Source organism: Camelina sativa, chromosome 6, assembly GCF_000633955.1.
Source record: "Camelina sativa cultivar DH55 chromosome 6, Cs, whole genome shotgun sequence".
In the NCBI taxonomy this organism is placed as follows: Eukaryota; Viridiplantae; Streptophyta; class Magnoliopsida; order Brassicales; family Brassicaceae; genus Camelina; species Camelina sativa.
This window is the reverse complement of record NC_025690.1, coordinates 20,482,251-20,498,851: the sequence shown is the minus strand read 5'-3', so window position 1 is coordinate 20,498,851 and position 16,601 is coordinate 20,482,251. Positions and strand designations below refer to the sequence as shown.

Sequence of the window (16,601 nt, the reverse complement as noted above, 5' to 3'; positions counted from 1 at the left end):
AGATTCTGCGGTAAGAAGACTACCTTCTCTTACGACGACGACTGTTAAAGAAGAAGAAGATGAAGCTCTTTGGTGTTTTTTTTTTTTTTACTTTCGATACATTGCAACTTGTTTATCTTACTTCGGTTTTTATTATTACATTGAAATCTATGAACCGATAAATCCAATTTTAAAGTGTTAAAAAGTTTTCATGGACATCTAGGAAATACAAACTCAATTACATCCCAAGCTTTAGTCTTAAAGCGAATGTCAATAACAATTACAACAACAAAAACTAACTCAAGAATTGAGGCTAACTCTCAGATCACTCTTTAGGATCTTCGTTGCAGCAAAATCAATCGTGATGGTTCATTCCCAATAACACACTCACTGGTTCAAATATGATTCCCAACCTTCTCTCTCAAGTTTCTCTCCTTTAACCATGTTCTGATCTCTCATGTCTTTCTGGTACTGACTCATCCTGAATCAACCAAACAAAACCCACGTATCTCATTTATAATAGGTTCCCTAGTTCTTGTTCTATCTGACTCTATGTAACAAAAGAAAAAATAAGAAAAAGAACCTTGAGACAAGATCAGTATCAGAGATTCCCAACATCCGGACTGCAAGCAAGGCTGCGTTGGTCGCATTGTTTATTGCAACTGTCGCAACAGGAACACCTCTAGGCATCTTTGGTAACAAAAGAAGATAAATGGAAAGGTTTAAGAATCACAGACCTAAATTGGTTCATATAGCTGAAGTTAATTATGATGCAATGAATAGTGTACCTGAACGATGGAGAGAAGTGAATCAACTCCATCCAAACGGGTAGCACGGACAGGGACACCAATCACAGGCAAAGGAGTGAGTGAAGCAACCATACCTAAATTCCAAGAAAATCCAATCCTTTACGGTAACAATCTTGTGGGAGGGACAAGATGAGTTTCATATTAAAGGCATACCTGGTAAGTGAGCAGCGCCACCAGCACCTGCAATGATAACTTGAACGCCTCGACTATGAGCTGAGGTTGCGTATGTAAACATCATCTCCGGGGTGCGATGAGCAGAAACTATCTTTACCTGTAAGCAAATGATACCATATTGTACCATTCAGGTTGCAACAGTTTGAGGCAATGAATTTTGTTGTAATAAAACATGAAGAAGAAACCCTTCATATTTGACAGGAGAAGCTGCTTCCGAAAATTGAGGCCACTATCAATGTGGCCAAATATTGGGAAATGCATATCTTTGATTACAGAGTATGTACTATACATAAGACCTGACATACTGGACTATATTTGAGCTTCTTCACAACTAGTTTTACCAAATTACAAATGTCATGTTTCTTATATCTGCCTTCAGTGGATTATAATTACCTTATGTAAGTCGTGCCAAATTCAATTATTAGAGCAGATCTTAAAATTTACCTCATGTGTCACACCAAACAGGTCCAGAATTTTGGCAGCATCCTTCATAACAGGAAGGTCCGAGTCTGAACCCATGATGATACCAACACGAGGTGTCTCTGCAATGTATAAACAACAAGCAACAAATATTTTTATCAGATACTTTGAAAACTCATGAAGGGTTCAACAATCATGAAAATGGCGGTAGTTTCACAAAAAAGTTATACAACAGATTTTGGTAAGTTAAGTCTGAAGGCATTTGGAAACTAAAAGCCTATAACATATAGGTACCAGATGATGCTATGGAAACTGACCATCTACTTGGTGGCTTTGCTCACTTAATATACAATGTAACCTTTGTTCCAAAACACCCATAGACTGCCCAACAAGAGTGATGTGACCCATCTTCCTCTGCTTTCTCATTTCTGACAGTAAGAGTTTATCGTACAAGCTTTGTGAGTAATCAAGGTCGTTCACAAAAACTGGCAACACACCACAAGAAAACCGTAAGGGAACAAAATTCTAACCTGGCTTGTCATACCAATGAACAGATGCACCTGGAATACACATAGCCCTTGCAATTAGCCGATGAGCCAATTTGAAACCAGCTTCTCCCTGAAATTTGAAAAATTGAAACCAAAGGCCACAACATCTTCATTAAACGGATAAAAAGATAGTTGAATGGGTATTGTTATCAAGAAACTTCAAACGACAAAGTAAAGACAAACAGAAATTACATCATCTTCTCCCAAAATATTGTACATAATGGATGCTGGAGTTCTCATTGACGGATCACCTAGTGGAAGACCAACCACAGCCCGCAAGTGTTGTTCAAACTGTGAAGTATAACAGCACTCGATCGTTTGATGGCCACTGTTGTGTGGTCTAGGTGCAACTTCGTTTAGCAGGATCTGAGAGGAACTAAAACTCTGATAAGTTAAAAATGAAAATAAATAGAAACGGTAGAGTTCCTAAAATGTATGAATATACCTGACTATCCACTGTCAAGAACAGCTCAACTGCAAAAACACCAGCGCCTTCTAAAGAACCAACAGCCTTTTGCGCAACATCGGTTGCAAGTTTGTTGATCTTCCAAGGCACATCTGCAGGTGCTTTAACTATATGGCATATGTTATCCCTAGAGTGTATTTCAAGGTGTATTAGTAGTAGAAAGTAAAAATTTGTACCATATCTTTCAATCTTATACATAATATTTTGGTGGAGTTTTGAGTTACCTGTGAATAGTTTCAACAACGGGATAACAAACCATAGAACCATCTTTTCCCCTAGCCACAATAACAGCTAACTCCTAAAATTTTATATAGCCGATTCTACACGTCAGAGCTCAATAAGTCAATAAAGCAAATAAATTTTATCATCATCATTTACCTTGACAAAAGGTGCCCATTTCTCAACATACAAACCACGACTGAAACCTCCAAGAGCTGGAAAAGAGAAAAAATATTGACGCAAAAGCAGGAAAATATAGGTTACACTGTAGAACTAAAAGGTATGTCATTAGGATATCTATTACAAACATAGGTGACAGGTCTTAATAAGAATAAAAAGTCAAGGATTGTCTCAAAACATTATTGCTAGTTTCACATGAGAGCATTATTGTTCATGTAACTCATAATTTCTTGTTTCCACAATGACTGTAGCATAGTACACGATTAACTGGTTCGACTGTTACTAGATACTGTGAAACCACATTACATATGGTTAGTTAAGGGTTTACCCGTTACAGCAGAAGAAAGCTCATCTTGGTTGTTGGCAACTGCATTTCCACGTCCATCATAAGCCAATCGTTTGCTCTTGATCATAAGAGGGTAACTAAAAAGTCCACCTGCTCTTCTTGCTCCTTCAATATCGCCTATCTGACGTGGCGAGATTTACGGGTAAAACTATTTAAAAAACTCATCATGATTCATGGAGAACTTCATGAGTGAATTCTTTCAACAAAGCATAAACAAGGGCCTAACCTCCATAAATTCTGGAAGTGGGATACCATGCTGAGAGAAATGAACTTTTTGCATGTATTTATCCTGGAACATCAAACTGACTCGTATAAATCACATTGCTGGGAAAACTCCATCTGATGAAAATAGTTGAGAGACTAGGAAACCTGTATTATTCTGATAGTAGAAGCTTTCGGTTGGCAATCCACTCCTTGTTTCTCAAGCTTCTCTAATGTTTCCACGTCAACATGTTCAATTTCTACAGTCAAGACTCCACATCTAACTACGACAATAAACAAAAATAACCATCAATATTTGTAATGAAATTAAGAATTGGGAACCTGAAGCATTCAAGAACAAAATAAAAAAAAAAGACCTTTTTGCAAATTCTTCTACTGTAGTACTGTCGTCAAAGCTATCAACCATGTGACCGTACGACAATGCACTTGCTGAACAATTTTCTGAAGGATCTAAAATCATCACTTTAATAGCCAGTTGAGAAGCAGCTTGGCAAAGCATACGACCCAATTGTCCACCCCCAAGAACTCCAACAATTTTCTCAGAAACTCCATGGGCATGTTTATTCTCGTTATTCTCACTTTCAAAGAGAAAAGAAAAATAACATTAGAAGTTCATAGTAATTGAGAAACGAGCAGGGAAGCACAGGTAGTTTCTTAACATTTTGCTTCATTGCAATTGGTGTGATGCAATCTTAACCACAACAGCTATGAAATTTCTGAAGTCCATGACACTTACAAGAAAAGAGAAAGTTTTCCTCATTTCCAAAGATTAATATATGCAAGCTTAATTGATCTTTAGTTTTAAATAAAAGACATCCAACAGCTTAATTGATCAATTCTTGTCTATCTTTCTAACCACCCTAATCACAGTAGACAAGCAAATAATAAGAATCAAGAACATACACATACTTGAGACAAATGATTATGATGCGACACCATTATACTCAAACACACATAAAATTTGCAACCTAATTAAGCGTATATCCAAACTAAAGGATGTCGTGTACACAAAATCCAAAATACAGGGGACATAACGTACCTGATAGGAGAAGCTTCATGAGAGCTGCATGCTAACACCGGATTCAGTTTCCCAGATGACGAAGTGGGAAGCTTCTGTAAATTTGCCATTGTCAAACTCTGCGACAACAGAGTTCTGCTCACTGGAAAAGGTTTAACTCTGTAGGTGAAGCGAGGAGTATGGAGGACTGGAATTGTATTGCCAACGACAAGAGCAGCAGCTGTGCTTGGCTTCAGAAGCAACATCTAAACTGCAATACAAAAAAAAACTTTGGAACAATTACATTCAGAACATACAGCTTTTAGCACCGTTCACAAGTATGCAATTAAGTAACATGAAAAAAGTATGGTAGACCAAAACAGAGGATGAACTCAAGCAAACCTAGTTCAATATCAATAGCTAAACCAATGTGAATAGATTCAAGTAACATTCTTAGAGTCAGTAACTAAACTAATGGACGAAGCAAGAAAAGGTCAACAGCTAAAACAATTACAGCCACGACTTGCGACTCTAGAATGGCTTCAAATTGAGTAGAAGACAAACCTGGTGGTGAATGGTGACAGAAGTGGCTAGACAAAGAGAAGAGTAGAGAAGTCAGGTCCAAACGTTAGATTTTTATAAAGTCAGTTCGATAATAGAGGTGAAGTAAAGCTTCTTCCTTTGTAATCGACCCCCAATAACTTTACCTTCGGAAGTCGAAGAATTCAGAGGCGCCGGCGAGGAGAGAGAGAGAGATAGAGAGAAGATTCGGTCTGACGGAGGAGGGAGAAAAGGTTTTTGTGAGGTTTTCTTTCTTCTAGTGGTGAGTAAACCGGAAAAGCCTAACCCGCTGTATAATTTCACTCGGTTTAGAACACCGAACCGGGTATAATCGGTTCGATCCCATCTCGTTAATTAAAGCTCCATAATTTGATTTGGTCGCACCAAAGATCGGATTTTTATCAGAGGGCAAGGAGGAGGAGGACGGGGAAGAAAATGCCGGTGAGAGTCGTTGAGAGCAGCACGCCTCCTCAAGTTTCAGGTTTTTATCGCTTCTTTGGTTTGTTCCCATTCCTGAATTTGTGGTTCTCTCGCTCATTCGAAATTGTTGTCATTTAGGAACTGATCCTGGGAATCGATCACAACTTCCGCCTAGTTCACTTCTTGGCGCTGGCCAGGTAAAACGATTTATCAATGAAGAGAAAAAAATGTTACTTTGCATAAATCTTTTGTGTAAAAACTAGAAATTTCTTTCTAGGATTGTAATGGGATGATGATAAATCTTAATACTTGGTGGATTCACAAGCTGTTCTCTTCGTTTAACAAATTTGTTTTATTCATGTCTGACCATAGAAAGAGGTCGTGGGAGTATTGAAGGAACTAAAATTCTTGTATTTAGGCTTGTGCATCTGTGGTTATGTATGCACACTCGTTTTATGAACATAGCCTTATGTGTAAGCAGAATCTGAGTATACCTACCTATATACAAATAAAGACTATCTTTAGGTATTCTTATCTGTAAAGGTGAAGCTGCTCTGAGGGTTGAGAGGTTCTGACTACTTGAAATCACTAGAATAGCTAATTTTCTGTTGATCGACTGTGGTAGTTCTAGAAACTCTGCTTCATAAGGGTTTGTTAATATACTTAATGTTAATTTTGTGGGAGTGGGGATACTTAAGACGGGAAGCAAAGTTATAATTTTCATGTTGTTTTAGCTACTTAGAAAAGCAACAAAAAAAACTTAAAGATCTTGTGCCTCGTTGTTTGGACTAGACACAAAGCATCATTCATAGGCAGGCACCAAACATCATGGGGCCATACACTTTCTTCTAATTAGATCTGCAACTTATACCAATGATCTAGCTGCATAAAGATTGTAGAGTACTGCTGATTTTTTTTATATGAAGTAGAAGGTGGCTTTGACTGGCTTGATATCTTTTTTCATGTTGACATGTATGTTAAAATCCAAGTGCACTTATACCTAGTAGGAATTGTAGAACATGTATTGGCTCTGAGAGGTTGTGTATTCATAATGAACATAAAAATGAGGGCTTTTAAGTTGTTGCATACGCACATGTTATTATGCTGCAGGCATTCTCTGGTACGCAAAATGTCTCTAACCAACAGAAGGAGGAAGCTTGGAGAGTTAACGTCCAGATACAGGGAATTGACCTTGAACATGGCTATCTTTGTGGCACCATGGAAGCTCTAAACGTTCCCATGGCAGATACTCCTGTAAGCCCTTACACTCTTACTCGTTTGTTGTCTTTCATGTTACTTCCTCTTGGAACACAATCACAGGAAGGATTCTTAACTCTTGTTATGTGTGTCAGGTCATAACATTCTGGGAAGGGGAAATCGTTGATGGAAACAATTATACTTTTTACACCGGAAAATGGGAAGCCACGTATGTCGCATCATCTTTTATTCTTGAAGTTATGAAACTGGTGATTTCTTATAGTAAAAGAAAGTTTTGAATTTCTGTTGTCACAGGAGGGAAGATGATATGAGACATTGGTCAAAATTCCCATCTTTTTCGCCTCTTCAGGTAACACTCAAGTAACTTTACTTGTTGAGGGTAGTAACATCTCCTGAGCAACGTTCTGAGCTTAATCCTGCAGGGTCAAGTTGAGTCTGACGGTGGCAGGCAATTGGATCGTAACAATTACCCTTATATATTTATGGTACAACTCTCAGTTTTTCCTATCAATACTGATCATCACAGTTTATCTCCAAGTGTCCCATATAATGCCTGCAACTCTGGTTTATTTACTTGCGGTGCAGAGATGGAAAGAGCAATACTTTGTAAATGTTGGCACAGATTGTGGACTAACAATAGCTGGATTTTACTACGTATGCTTCTCCTGCAGTGACGGATCCATCAGCGGTTTCTATTATGATCCAAACAGCAGGTTAGTTCTCATGTTTGTTTACAAAACTAGAATCTGTTTGTTGTTGTTGTTTGAAGTATAGAAAATTTGATAAAATGTTTATTATTTTGGCCAGTCCGTTTCAGAAGCTGGAGCTTAAAACAGTAAACGAAGGAAGATCTGGTTTCAGCTTTTCTTCTTACGAGTTGCAATGATAAAACTTGAAAAGCCAAAATCATCAGACAATCCCATATGATACACTGGTGGGCACATGCGAGGCACGTGATCCAGTACATTATGACGTGTCAATTATTATAAGATTATTTATAGTAGGATATTTTTGCTTAGATAGCAGACCAAACCAGTAAGAACTAAAATACTCTTTTGTCATTATAGTACAATCTAATGTTTTAAGTCATATCTCATTTCTAGTAATCATATATCTCAAAAATATTACCAAATTAGTTTGAAATTGATTTAAAATCTTATTCTATTTTTAGAAAAATAAAAAGATAAATAGTTATCATAACTAGATGTCAAAATAGAATGATAAATAGACCTCATCCAAATCCCATAAAATCGTCATGGGACAATAGTAAATAAAAAGATTACAATATCGTATGGAGCGAAAAGCTAAAAAAAGATAAAAAAAACAAAAAAAAAAAACGGTCCCGTGAAAGGGAGATGGGTCACCTCTCCAACACCCAAGATGCTTTTCGCCGTGTAGTACACAAACCCCGCAAAGACGAGATCAACGGATTCAAAATGGTCCGTGGAGTTCACGTTCTTACGTTGAGCGTCGTACTCTTTGATGATTAATTTTTACATTATAAAATGTTTGCAGTTTCCAGATTTTACGACTCTCCGAAAGGGGAAAGAGCATAAAGAGAAAAAAAAAAAAAAAAAAACAATTAGCTTCCAACTCTTATCTCTCTCTGCGATCTATGCCTGAAGTGGAACTAGTTAACAACGACGAGAAGCCATCTGAGATTAACAGGTTTCAGTTTTCCTCTTCTTGTTTTACTACCCTTTTCTATAGAGATCTCTGTGTTTTGGAAAATTAGTGTTTAATTAACTTAGAGATCAAATTTTCTACTTATGCTTCTTCTCAAGTTTCTTAGAGAAACATAATAAGATTCTTTATGATGATTGATTAGCAAACCTATATATGTATTCATAGCTGTTGAATATGATTGAATTGTTGTTACTTGATCATTGAGATTTTACAAGTTTCCATTTTTATTAAGTTCAAGATCAATAAATTCGATTCATATGTTTGATGATTAAGAATTAAGATTCATCCACTAGGTGTTTAATCATAATATGAGTTGTTCTGTCACGGTTTCTTTTGCAGGTTCCATCACATGATCATCACTAGTAGTAAAAATGCGTTAAAAATGGAAACAGTTGAAGAAGTGAGCAAGAAGAGGAAATTTCAGACAGATCAATCTGAGTTATCATTATTACCTCTTTCCAAGCACGTTTGCTTCGCCAATAATGTTGCTTGTTCTGACAATACCAATGGTGGATCGGAGATTGATACAGAGTATTCCATGTCATGTGTGAACTCAACAACTTCTATGGAATGTAACAATGATGAGGTTGAGATGAAAGAGGAATCATCTGGATCGTGCAGGGGCGAAGAGAAGATGACCTGTTTCGAAAGCCATCTTGATTTCATCTATGGGACTCAGAAACTAGAGGATTACTCAGAGAAAGACATTGAAAACATTCTCTATCTCGATGATGAAGGAGAAGAAGAAGAAGCTAAAGGATGTAGTAGTAATGCTGCTAAGTTTGTTCTGTCCTCTGGGAGATGGCCTGTTAACCAAGGTAATTAAAAACCGGTGTTTGGTTTGACCATATTGATTCACTGAACCGGAAAATTCACTAACTAGGTTTCTCATGTGTGCAGCAGATTCTACTCTACATGACACAAAGAAGCCTACAATTGATCAAGAATTTGAACAATATTTCTCAACGCTAATGTTGTGACGAAATAAATGTTAAGACTCAAAAAATATATATATGAAGATGTACATAGAGAGCTGTACTCATTCTGTTTTGATTCTTGTCAAGGTTAAACTACTCAAAACTGATTAGAGAGCTTCTTTGAAATAATGTTTGTAAACATGTTACAGATAAAAGCAACAAACAAATTATTGCAGCTCTATAGTTTTCCAACTTTCAAGATATTGATTAGCTGCAAAAAAATAGGCATATTTTCTTATGTCTAAACCAGATATAAAAGTAATTAGAATCACAAAATCTGATGATCTTGAAAGTAACTAAGATCCTTCCTTAATTATGTTCCTGTAATGAAGGAGAGTTACCGTAAGTATTATCGGTTAATATAAATACCGTTTCCCGCTAGGAGTAGTAGAACAACAAACCATTCATAATATGAAAATGCCTTAGAGAAGAAGAACAACAGCGTATGCCACGTTCTAATTTTCTTCTTCAGTTCTTCTTCATGTCCTCTGTTCCATGCGAGCAGTATCTCTAAAACGATTTAGCACTAGTCGGATGGCAGTAGCATCATCAGAACGAGAACGACATTCACGGGCAGCCACAACTCCCTTAAGGGTGATAAAATTCCAAGTCCTGCATGACAAGCAAAAGAACAACATTAATGGGTCAAACTGAGGCTTAAAAGCAAAACATAACTAGAAGAAGTGATGAGAAAGTGAGAAACATCAAACATCTAGAAAGAGTTTGTTGAATCAAATGGAGTATAAATATATAGCTTGGCTACTGGCTAGGATGCTTACTTCAAGAGCATGTTCTCTACTCTGGAGATGCCTTGTGAAATTTCCTTAGCCTAGGAGATCAAGACGGCATATGCTGGTCAGCAATAAAAGGTAGATTCACCCGTTCCACTGCTATCCTCGTCACATTTATAATCTTGACATCTATTTGTATGGACCGACACACATGGTACAATTTAGTTGTATCTTAGTCCACAACATGCCGACCCAAAATAAACCGGATGAAATATGGAATTGAAGTGTTGTTTTGATCTTAGCTTACTTTAACCATTAGAATTCCATTTTTATTTCTTACACCCTTTATGAAGTTCAAGATCGATAAACTCGATTCATATGTTGTTGTCACCTATATGTCTATCTTAGACTTGTTATAAAACAAAAAAAAAAACCTTAAAATTAGTGTTATATATATATATATATTTATAAAAAAGATTTGGGTTACACGTAAAGACTAACATCTATATGATTTTGTTTCGTATTATATATATTATATAGTCGAAGAACCCAAACGTAAATTTTAGATCTTTTGAAGTATGACGGAAGCAAAACATGCTTCCACGACCTTAATTTTAATGAACGTGAAGAGATGAATTTGTCTTATTACAAAAAGAGAAAACACGTCTTCGACACTTTCCCCCATAATTCCCGATTTGCCCATCCTTCCATAACGCTACCCCTTTCCCNGTAGTAAAATTAAAAAAAAAAAAAAAAAAAAAAAAAAATCTGTTTCTCAAATTCAATTTTCTGGAGATTTTCGAATTCGTTGTTGTTGTTGTTGAAGAAGACAATCAATGGAAAATAGAAACGGAGGAAACAACAAAATGAATCGGAAGAGAACAATGACGATGAACTGGGAAGGATTAGGTGATTTCGAAGAAGACGAAGACGACAACAACGATAGGTTCTTCGAAACTCATGATCGTCTCTCTTCTGCTTTAGCTTTCGACATGTCTGCTGCTAATTCCTCTTCTTCCTCCGACGACGACGAAGATTTCGACGATTGTCGTCTCTCCTTCTCCTCCGCCGTCTCTTCCTTAACCACCGCTTCTAGAAAGTTCCGTACGCCGGCCATGTCTCCTGATTACGATATCTGGATGGCTGCTCCCGGATCGATTTCAGAACGGCGTCGTCGTCTTCTCCACGGGATGGGGCTTGTTAGCAATAAGGATATGGTCAGTGCTGCTGTTTCCATCCGCCGCGTTGTTTCTAACGCGGCTATTGCTATCAATAGTGATGATAATAATAAGATGAAGATGAATGGTAAGATGAAGATGGCGAATGGTGAACCGGAGATTGAAGATCACGATCATCATCATGACCACGTTCCGGTTATGCTTGCTCGGTCGAGATCGGAATCTGATATCGAGAGGTTCTTGATTGAGAAAAGGAGGAAAGATGAGATTTTAGGGAAAGTCTCAAAGCAGCGTCTCACGAGAACCTATTCCGCAATTGGAGCTACACGGACGAGGATTTACCAAACTCCGATCAGACAATCATCCCCTGCTGTTTGTCGAAACGGTAAGGCTCCCCGCGGCGGTGGTGGTGGTGGTTCAGAGGCGTTGACGTCTGCGGTTGGTGCGTTTTTCTTGATTAAGAATCTTGATACAGGGAAAGAGTTTATAGTGAATGAGTATGATGAAGATGGGATGTGGAATAGGCTTAGTGATTTACAAACAGGGAAGCAATTAACTTTGGAGGAGTTTGAGAAATGTGTGGGGTATTCACCTGTGGTTAAAGAGCTTATGCGTAGAGAGAATGTGAATAGGATTAACTACGAACCTATTATGGATTTAAGGAAGTTCAATTCCTATCTTTCGAAAAGTGTGAGGTTGAGTAAGAGAAGAGGAGCTGCCTTGTTGAAGAACATTAAAGGTGTTGCTCATTCTATGAGTTTACGTGTTGCGGATAAAGATGTTAGCGATGGAAGCACCACGGATAGTCCTAGAAAAGGGAAAGATAGTAAACATGGCAAAGCTAATGAGTGGGTGAAAGTGAGGCCTACAGGGAAGTCTTATAAGGAATTGAGTGCTTTGCATATGTGTCAAGAGATTCAAGCTCATGAAGGTGCGGTTTGGACTATCAAGTTTAGTCAAGATGCTCATTACCTTGCGAGCGGAGGAGCTGATAGAGTCATTCATGTGTGGGAGGTTCAAGAATGTGAGCTGATGTCTATGAATGAAGGGAGTCTTACTCCTATTCACCCTTCGCTTTGTGACTCTGGGGAAAGATCATGTGGTGGAAATGAGATGACAGACAAGAAAAAGAAAGGAAAAAGCGCCTCCGGAAGAAGAAGCAATCACATTCCGGATTACGTACATGTTCCTGAAACCGTCTTCTCCTTTTCTGATAAGCCTGTTTGCTCTTTGAAGGGTCATTTGGATGCTATTTTGGATCTTTCATGGTCCAAATCTCAGCTTCTTCTTTCGTCTTCCATGGACAAAACAGTCAGGTTATGGGATCTAGAAACCAAAACATGTCTCAAATTGTTTGCCCACAATGACTACGGTGAGATAAACATCTTTTGTTTCCGGTCGTTACATCTAGCTATAATTTGCTGCATACCCTTTTGACCTTTTGTCCCATTGATTCAACAGTGACTTGTATTCAGTTCAGCCCAGTGGATGAAAATTATTTCTTAAGTGGATCACTTGACGCTAAGATAAGGATATGGAGCATACAAGATCGACATGTTGTGGAATGGAGTGACCTTCATGAAATGGTCACTGCTGCTTGTTACACTCCAGACGGTCAAGTATTTGCTCTGTTTTTTGCAGTAGTCTTAAAAATCTAGTCCATTGCCGTTTTTCTAATGATGGAAATTTTGGTTTTTTTTCGATTGAAGGGTGCACTTATCGGGTCACATAAAGGAATTTGCCGTGCGTACGATACAGAAGGTTCTTCCTAAGCTCTTTCTGATTCAAAACATCACTTCCTAGTTGAATACTCCTTTTCATTGCTACCCGTTTTTTTTTCTTCTTATGTAGAACAGATTGTAAGCTGAATCAAACTAGTCAGACTGATGTTCAGAGCAATAAGAAATCACAAGCGAGAAGGAAGATCACCAGTTTTCAGGTTCGTGTCCTTAAAAAACCAAACCTCCTCCTTGACTTGAGGAAAAAAAAACCATAAAATGTTTACAAGTTGATGCATTATATAGTTTTCCCCGGTGAATCCATCCGAAGTTCTTGTCACATCAGCTGATTCACGGATTCGAATTTTAGACGGTTCTGAAGTTATTCACAAATTAAAAGGTAAACTCTCTACAACACCAGTTAGATATACACAAACAACCGGCTGTTTGAATCGATATAGGCAGAGAGCTTACAACAACTAAAACAAAAACTGATACTTTTGTTGACAGGCTTTAGAAACACGTGCAGCCAACTCTCTGCTTCGTATAGCCAGGACGGGAAATACATAATCTGTGCGAGCGAAGACTCGCAGGTTTACTTGTGGAAGAACGACAGTAACCGGACAAGATCAACAGTTACGACACAATCACACGAACATTTTCACTGCAAAGATGTCTCAGCCGCTGTTCCTTGGCACGGTCATGTAAGAGGTGAGCCACCACCAGTTCAGATTCACTCTAAACGCCACTCAAAGCGCATATCCACTTCAAGCCAGCCTTCATCCTCCACAAGCTCACCAACAAGAGAAGAATCCTCTGCGACAGCACCAACTACATCCAACCGCAATAAAAAACCGGGGTTACCTCCTATGCCTAAGAAAGTCGCTACGCAGAGTCCTCAGCAACCAGAGGAAGAGGCGGGACCGGAGCTGGGAAGCTGCAGCGCGTCGTCGAGTATGAACGGTTCAGAGCAGCATTCATCAAGGTTTGGGGAATCCCCATCAATAAACACATCGTCAAGGTTATCTTCATGGTCGTGGTTCGACAGTGGTGGCCACGGTCCACACACTATACAGCCAACGGCTTGGGGGATGGTGATTGTAACGGCTACAGTTCATGGCGAGATCAGATCTTATCAAAACTTTGGCTTACCAAGAAGAATCGGTCGCCAAACGACACTCTTTTGATTTAAAAGGAACGAATCGATCAGTGTTTATTTTCTTGACTTGTAACTTTGTTTCTTGTAGAGTACGTAAAGAAACTGTAATAGTGTTGAGAACCTCTCTCGACGTTCAAAATATTTTGTATTTGTATCATCAACACAACACAAACAAAAATTTGTGTAGTTCTCCAAATAGAAATCAAAAACAATTTGCTCCTCTTTTGTTTTCTGCGTTTTCTCGATCTCTACATCTATTTGATAACAAACAATGGAATATACGAAAAAAAAATTAAAAAAAATAAACGAAAGTAAATCAAATGTTCTGTAAATTACTATAGATACATCATCAAAAAAATTAACGATGACCGCCACCAGAAGAGTCTCCACCGGAAAATTAACGATGATGTGATCATGATGATGTTGTCATGACCGTCATTGTTGTTATCATGATGATTGATGATGATGGCCAGTGCTGGTCAAACTTGGAATATCTTTTGTTCCCGTTTGACTGTTTTCTAGATCAAAAGCATCGGACAGATACTTCTCTTCTCCCCAATTGCTGCAACCAGAGATGACACAACATACGAGAAGAATGGCAGCAAGACAAGCGAGGACTATGAATGTAACGAAAGCAATATCCATCTTGTATAATTATTATAGTATAGGAAGAGCAGATTAGGTTTTGGGGTTAAGAACAAACTGGATGTATAATATTTGACTCAATCTAGAAAAATCATACTCCCTCTGTATCATAAAATATGATTTTCTACAATTTTTTCTTATATCAGGAAGATTGATTTTCTGTATACTTTAATCAATTAATGCTAATAAATTGTAAATTTCAAAAATTAATAAATGAGAATTTAAAAGTTTGATGGATTACTATTGGTTAATAATTATAAAATATGTTATTATATAAAGAATTCATTTATAGCTAAACATTTAAAATATTTCTTAATTTATTTGAAAATACTAAAATATTATCTATTGTAATACAGAGGGAGTATTTATAATTGGTAATTTTGAGACCGATATTATTATTACTTTGACCCAAAAAAAAAAAGAAGAAGAATTCATTAATACTAAAGTCTAATTGCATTTGCAACCATGAAATGTTATTAATTTATAGAGATTTTAATTTATTAATTTATCAATAAATTAATAAAATATTAATTTATGAAGATATATTTTTCATAGTTTTGAAAATTTTCTTTATGGAAAATAATAAAAAAGATTATATATGAGCGTTAACAATAAAAATTTCTTTTTATTAGTATTGTCTCTCCATAATTTTTGGATACGATTTAAGAAAACAACGTCATAAATTTTTGATGCAACAAGAATAATTACCGAAGAACTCCAACAAGAATGCAAATTCAAAAATAGACAATCAACACTAGATTCATATTATACTAAGTTTTTTAAATATATATATCTATATATATTTTTAGTTTATATCATTATTAATTTATGATATTGATGGGGATCATATATTTACATAGAATTTTCAAAAAATATTATCTTATTATTTTATTGAATTATATCATTTTTTTATACCGGCCCAATTTAGAACCGGAAAATTTTATTATTTTATAATTTTAAAAGTATTAATTTATAGAGGTTCTACTTAATATGAAAACTAATTCTATTTGGAAGAGAATCTTGAGAAACAGCTTGTGTAGTAGGAATTGAAAACTTATTTTGACATAGAAAACAAAAAAGACTTAGGTTGAATAATACCGCAAATATATTAAAGGATAACCAATAACAAGAGTGCAATTTAACATTATCTTTTAACTTGAATGACAGTTGTATTTTTTTCTTTTTATTTTAATTTCAAAACTTACAGCTGCATTTGCATATTTTATCCAGTGGTAAAATGTAAGTATTTTATATTAATTTTTAGGGTTTGATATAAAATTTTCAAAAAGGTTAATTGGGAAAATCAGTGTATATTATTTAAAAATATATATAATATAAAAATTATATTTGCATTTTGTTTTTTTCATCAATCACTAAAGTCACAGAGGGCATCGCAACCGTTCATAGGAAGGAACGAAAAACAATGAAATCATTACGGCGAAAGGGACCAAATGGTTATTTTCAAGATGCCCAATCACACGTACTGATGTACTTGTGAGTTAATATTACTTCGACACATCAAACTTGTCACCAAAAACTTCAAAGTGATATAGGAGTAGGATAAAAGAGTGGATATCCTCAAATTTTAGGATTACAGAACTCGATCGAGTTATAACTATCAAAAATCCGGAATTGATTTTCGAGTTTTAGTTGTTTACAATTAAGAAATGGATCAATAAAGGTACCTTAATCACAATCATAATTTACTAGCAATTGAGTAATAATTTTGATTTATTTATAATAATCAACCAGGTTCTAGAAAATTTAATTATCATAGGAAACAAAACCGTGTGGTACAAGTCCTCTTGTTGATCAATTATTGTATGATAGCATTGTTGGTCAATTATTGAAGGGGTAAGTTTGTTCGAAAACAAAACAAAACAAAAGTACTAATCAAGAATAATAGAAGATGAGAAGGTGACAGCTCATCGTCTTAAAACTTTTTTTT

The 16,601-nt window shown here is 36.5% G+C and overlaps 4 protein-coding genes across 6 annotated transcripts; 3 read left to right on the top strand and 1 right to left on the bottom strand.

Annotated features, from left to right (window-relative positions):
- LOC104792562 (phosphoribosylaminoimidazole carboxylase, chloroplastic-like) lies at positions 109-5,164 on the bottom strand. 2 transcript variants are annotated; one of them, XM_010518743.2, is made up of 18 exons: positions 5,068-5,164; positions 4,925-4,950; positions 4,403-4,631; positions 3,720-3,941; positions 3,511-3,622; positions 3,368-3,430; positions 3,124-3,262; positions 2,775-2,830; positions 2,621-2,694; positions 2,376-2,523; positions 2,123-2,296; positions 1,913-2,000; positions 1,700-1,810; positions 1,407-1,504; positions 942-1,059; positions 768-862; positions 563-669; positions 109-460 (listed from the first exon to the last, which is right to left on the bottom strand). In XM_010518743.2, the coding sequence occupies exons 3-18, from the start codon at positions 4,624-4,626 to the stop codon at positions 367-369; spliced, it is 1,923 nt and encodes a 640-aa protein (XP_010517045.1). In that variant the 5' UTR covers positions 4,627-4,631; positions 4,925-4,950; positions 5,068-5,164; the 3' UTR covers positions 109-366. The 2 variants fall into 2 exon arrangements, with proteins under 2 accessions (XP_010517045.1, XP_019102504.1); XM_019246959.1 differs by lacking the exon at positions 4,925-4,950 and having other exon boundaries at positions 5,068-5,150.
- On the top strand, positions 5,292-7,665 carry LOC104792561 (glucose-induced degradation protein 4 homolog). Its single transcript, XM_010518742.2, has 8 exons — positions 5,292-5,402; positions 5,480-5,538; positions 6,452-6,595; positions 6,694-6,767; positions 6,854-6,908; positions 6,982-7,044; positions 7,145-7,272; positions 7,367-7,665. The coding sequence occupies exons 1-8, from the start codon at positions 5,357-5,359 to the stop codon at positions 7,443-7,445; spliced, it is 648 nt and encodes a 215-aa protein (XP_010517044.1). The 5' UTR covers positions 5,292-5,356; the 3' UTR covers positions 7,446-7,665.
- On the top strand, positions 8,093-9,397 carry LOC104792560 (protein FAR-RED ELONGATED HYPOCOTYL 1-like). Of its 2 annotated transcripts, none has more exons than XM_010518739.2 (3): positions 8,093-8,227; positions 8,585-9,063; positions 9,146-9,397. In XM_010518739.2, exons 1-3 carry the CDS (start codon positions 8,175-8,177, stop codon positions 9,223-9,225), a joined length of 612 nt encoding a protein of 203 aa, XP_010517041.1. In that variant the 5' UTR covers positions 8,093-8,174; the 3' UTR covers positions 9,226-9,397. The 2 variants fall into 2 exon arrangements, with proteins under 2 accessions (XP_010517041.1, XP_010517043.1); XM_010518741.2 differs by having other exon boundaries at positions 8,104-8,227; positions 9,149-9,397.
- LOC104792559 (WD repeat-containing protein 44-like) lies at positions 10,713-14,228 on the top strand. Its single transcript, XM_010518738.2, has 6 exons — positions 10,713-12,503; positions 12,593-12,750; positions 12,841-12,892; positions 12,988-13,070; positions 13,156-13,249; positions 13,360-14,228. Exons 1-6 carry the CDS (start codon positions 10,790-10,792, stop codon positions 14,034-14,036), a joined length of 2,778 nt encoding a protein of 925 aa, XP_010517040.1. The 5' UTR covers positions 10,713-10,789; the 3' UTR covers positions 14,037-14,228.

Excerpts from the sequence above, each read along its gene's own strand:
- LOC104792562 (XM_010518743.2), bottom strand. The coding sequence starts at position 4,626 with ATGTTGCTTCTGAAGCCAAGCACAGCTGCTGCTCTTGTCGTTGGCAAT. Across the intron at positions 1,505-1,699 it reads GCAAAGCCACCAAGTAGATG|AGACACCTCGTGTTGGTATC; the intron begins GTCAGTTTCCAT and ends TATACATTGCAG. Across the intron at positions 863-941 it reads TGGCGCTGCTCACTTACCAG|GTATGGTTGCTTCACTCACT; the intron begins GTATGCCTTTAA and ends CTTGGAATTTAG.
- LOC104792561 (XM_010518742.2), top strand. The coding sequence starts at position 5,357 with ATGCCGGTGAGAGTCGTTGAGAGCAGCACGCCTCCTCAAGTTTCAG. Across the intron at positions 6,768-6,853 it reads ACCGGAAAATGGGAAGCCAC|GAGGGAAGATGATATGAGAC; the intron begins GTATGTCGCATC and ends CTGTTGTCACAG. Across the intron at positions 7,273-7,366 it reads TATTATGATCCAAACAGCAG|TCCGTTTCAGAAGCTGGAGC; the intron begins GTTAGTTCTCAT and ends TATTTTGGCCAG.
- LOC104792560 (XM_010518739.2), top strand. The coding sequence starts at position 8,175 with ATGCCTGAAGTGGAACTAGTTAACAACGACGAGAAGCCATCTGAGATT. Across the intron at positions 8,228-8,584 it reads AAGCCATCTGAGATTAACAG|GTTCCATCACATGATCATCA; the intron begins GTTTCAGTTTTC and ends TTTCTTTTGCAG. Across the intron at positions 9,064-9,145 it reads GAGATGGCCTGTTAACCAAG|CAGATTCTACTCTACATGAC; the intron begins GTAATTAAAAAC and ends TCATGTGTGCAG.
- LOC104792559 (XM_010518738.2), top strand. The coding sequence starts at position 10,790 with ATGGAAAATAGAAACGGAGGAAACAACAAAATGAATCGGAAGAGAACA. Across the intron at positions 12,751-12,840 it reads GTTACACTCCAGACGGTCAA|GGTGCACTTATCGGGTCACA; the intron begins GTATTTGCTCTG and ends TTTCGATTGAAG. Across the intron at positions 13,250-13,359 it reads AGTTATTCACAAATTAAAAG|GCTTTAGAAACACGTGCAGC; the intron begins GTAAACTCTCTA and ends TTTTGTTGACAG.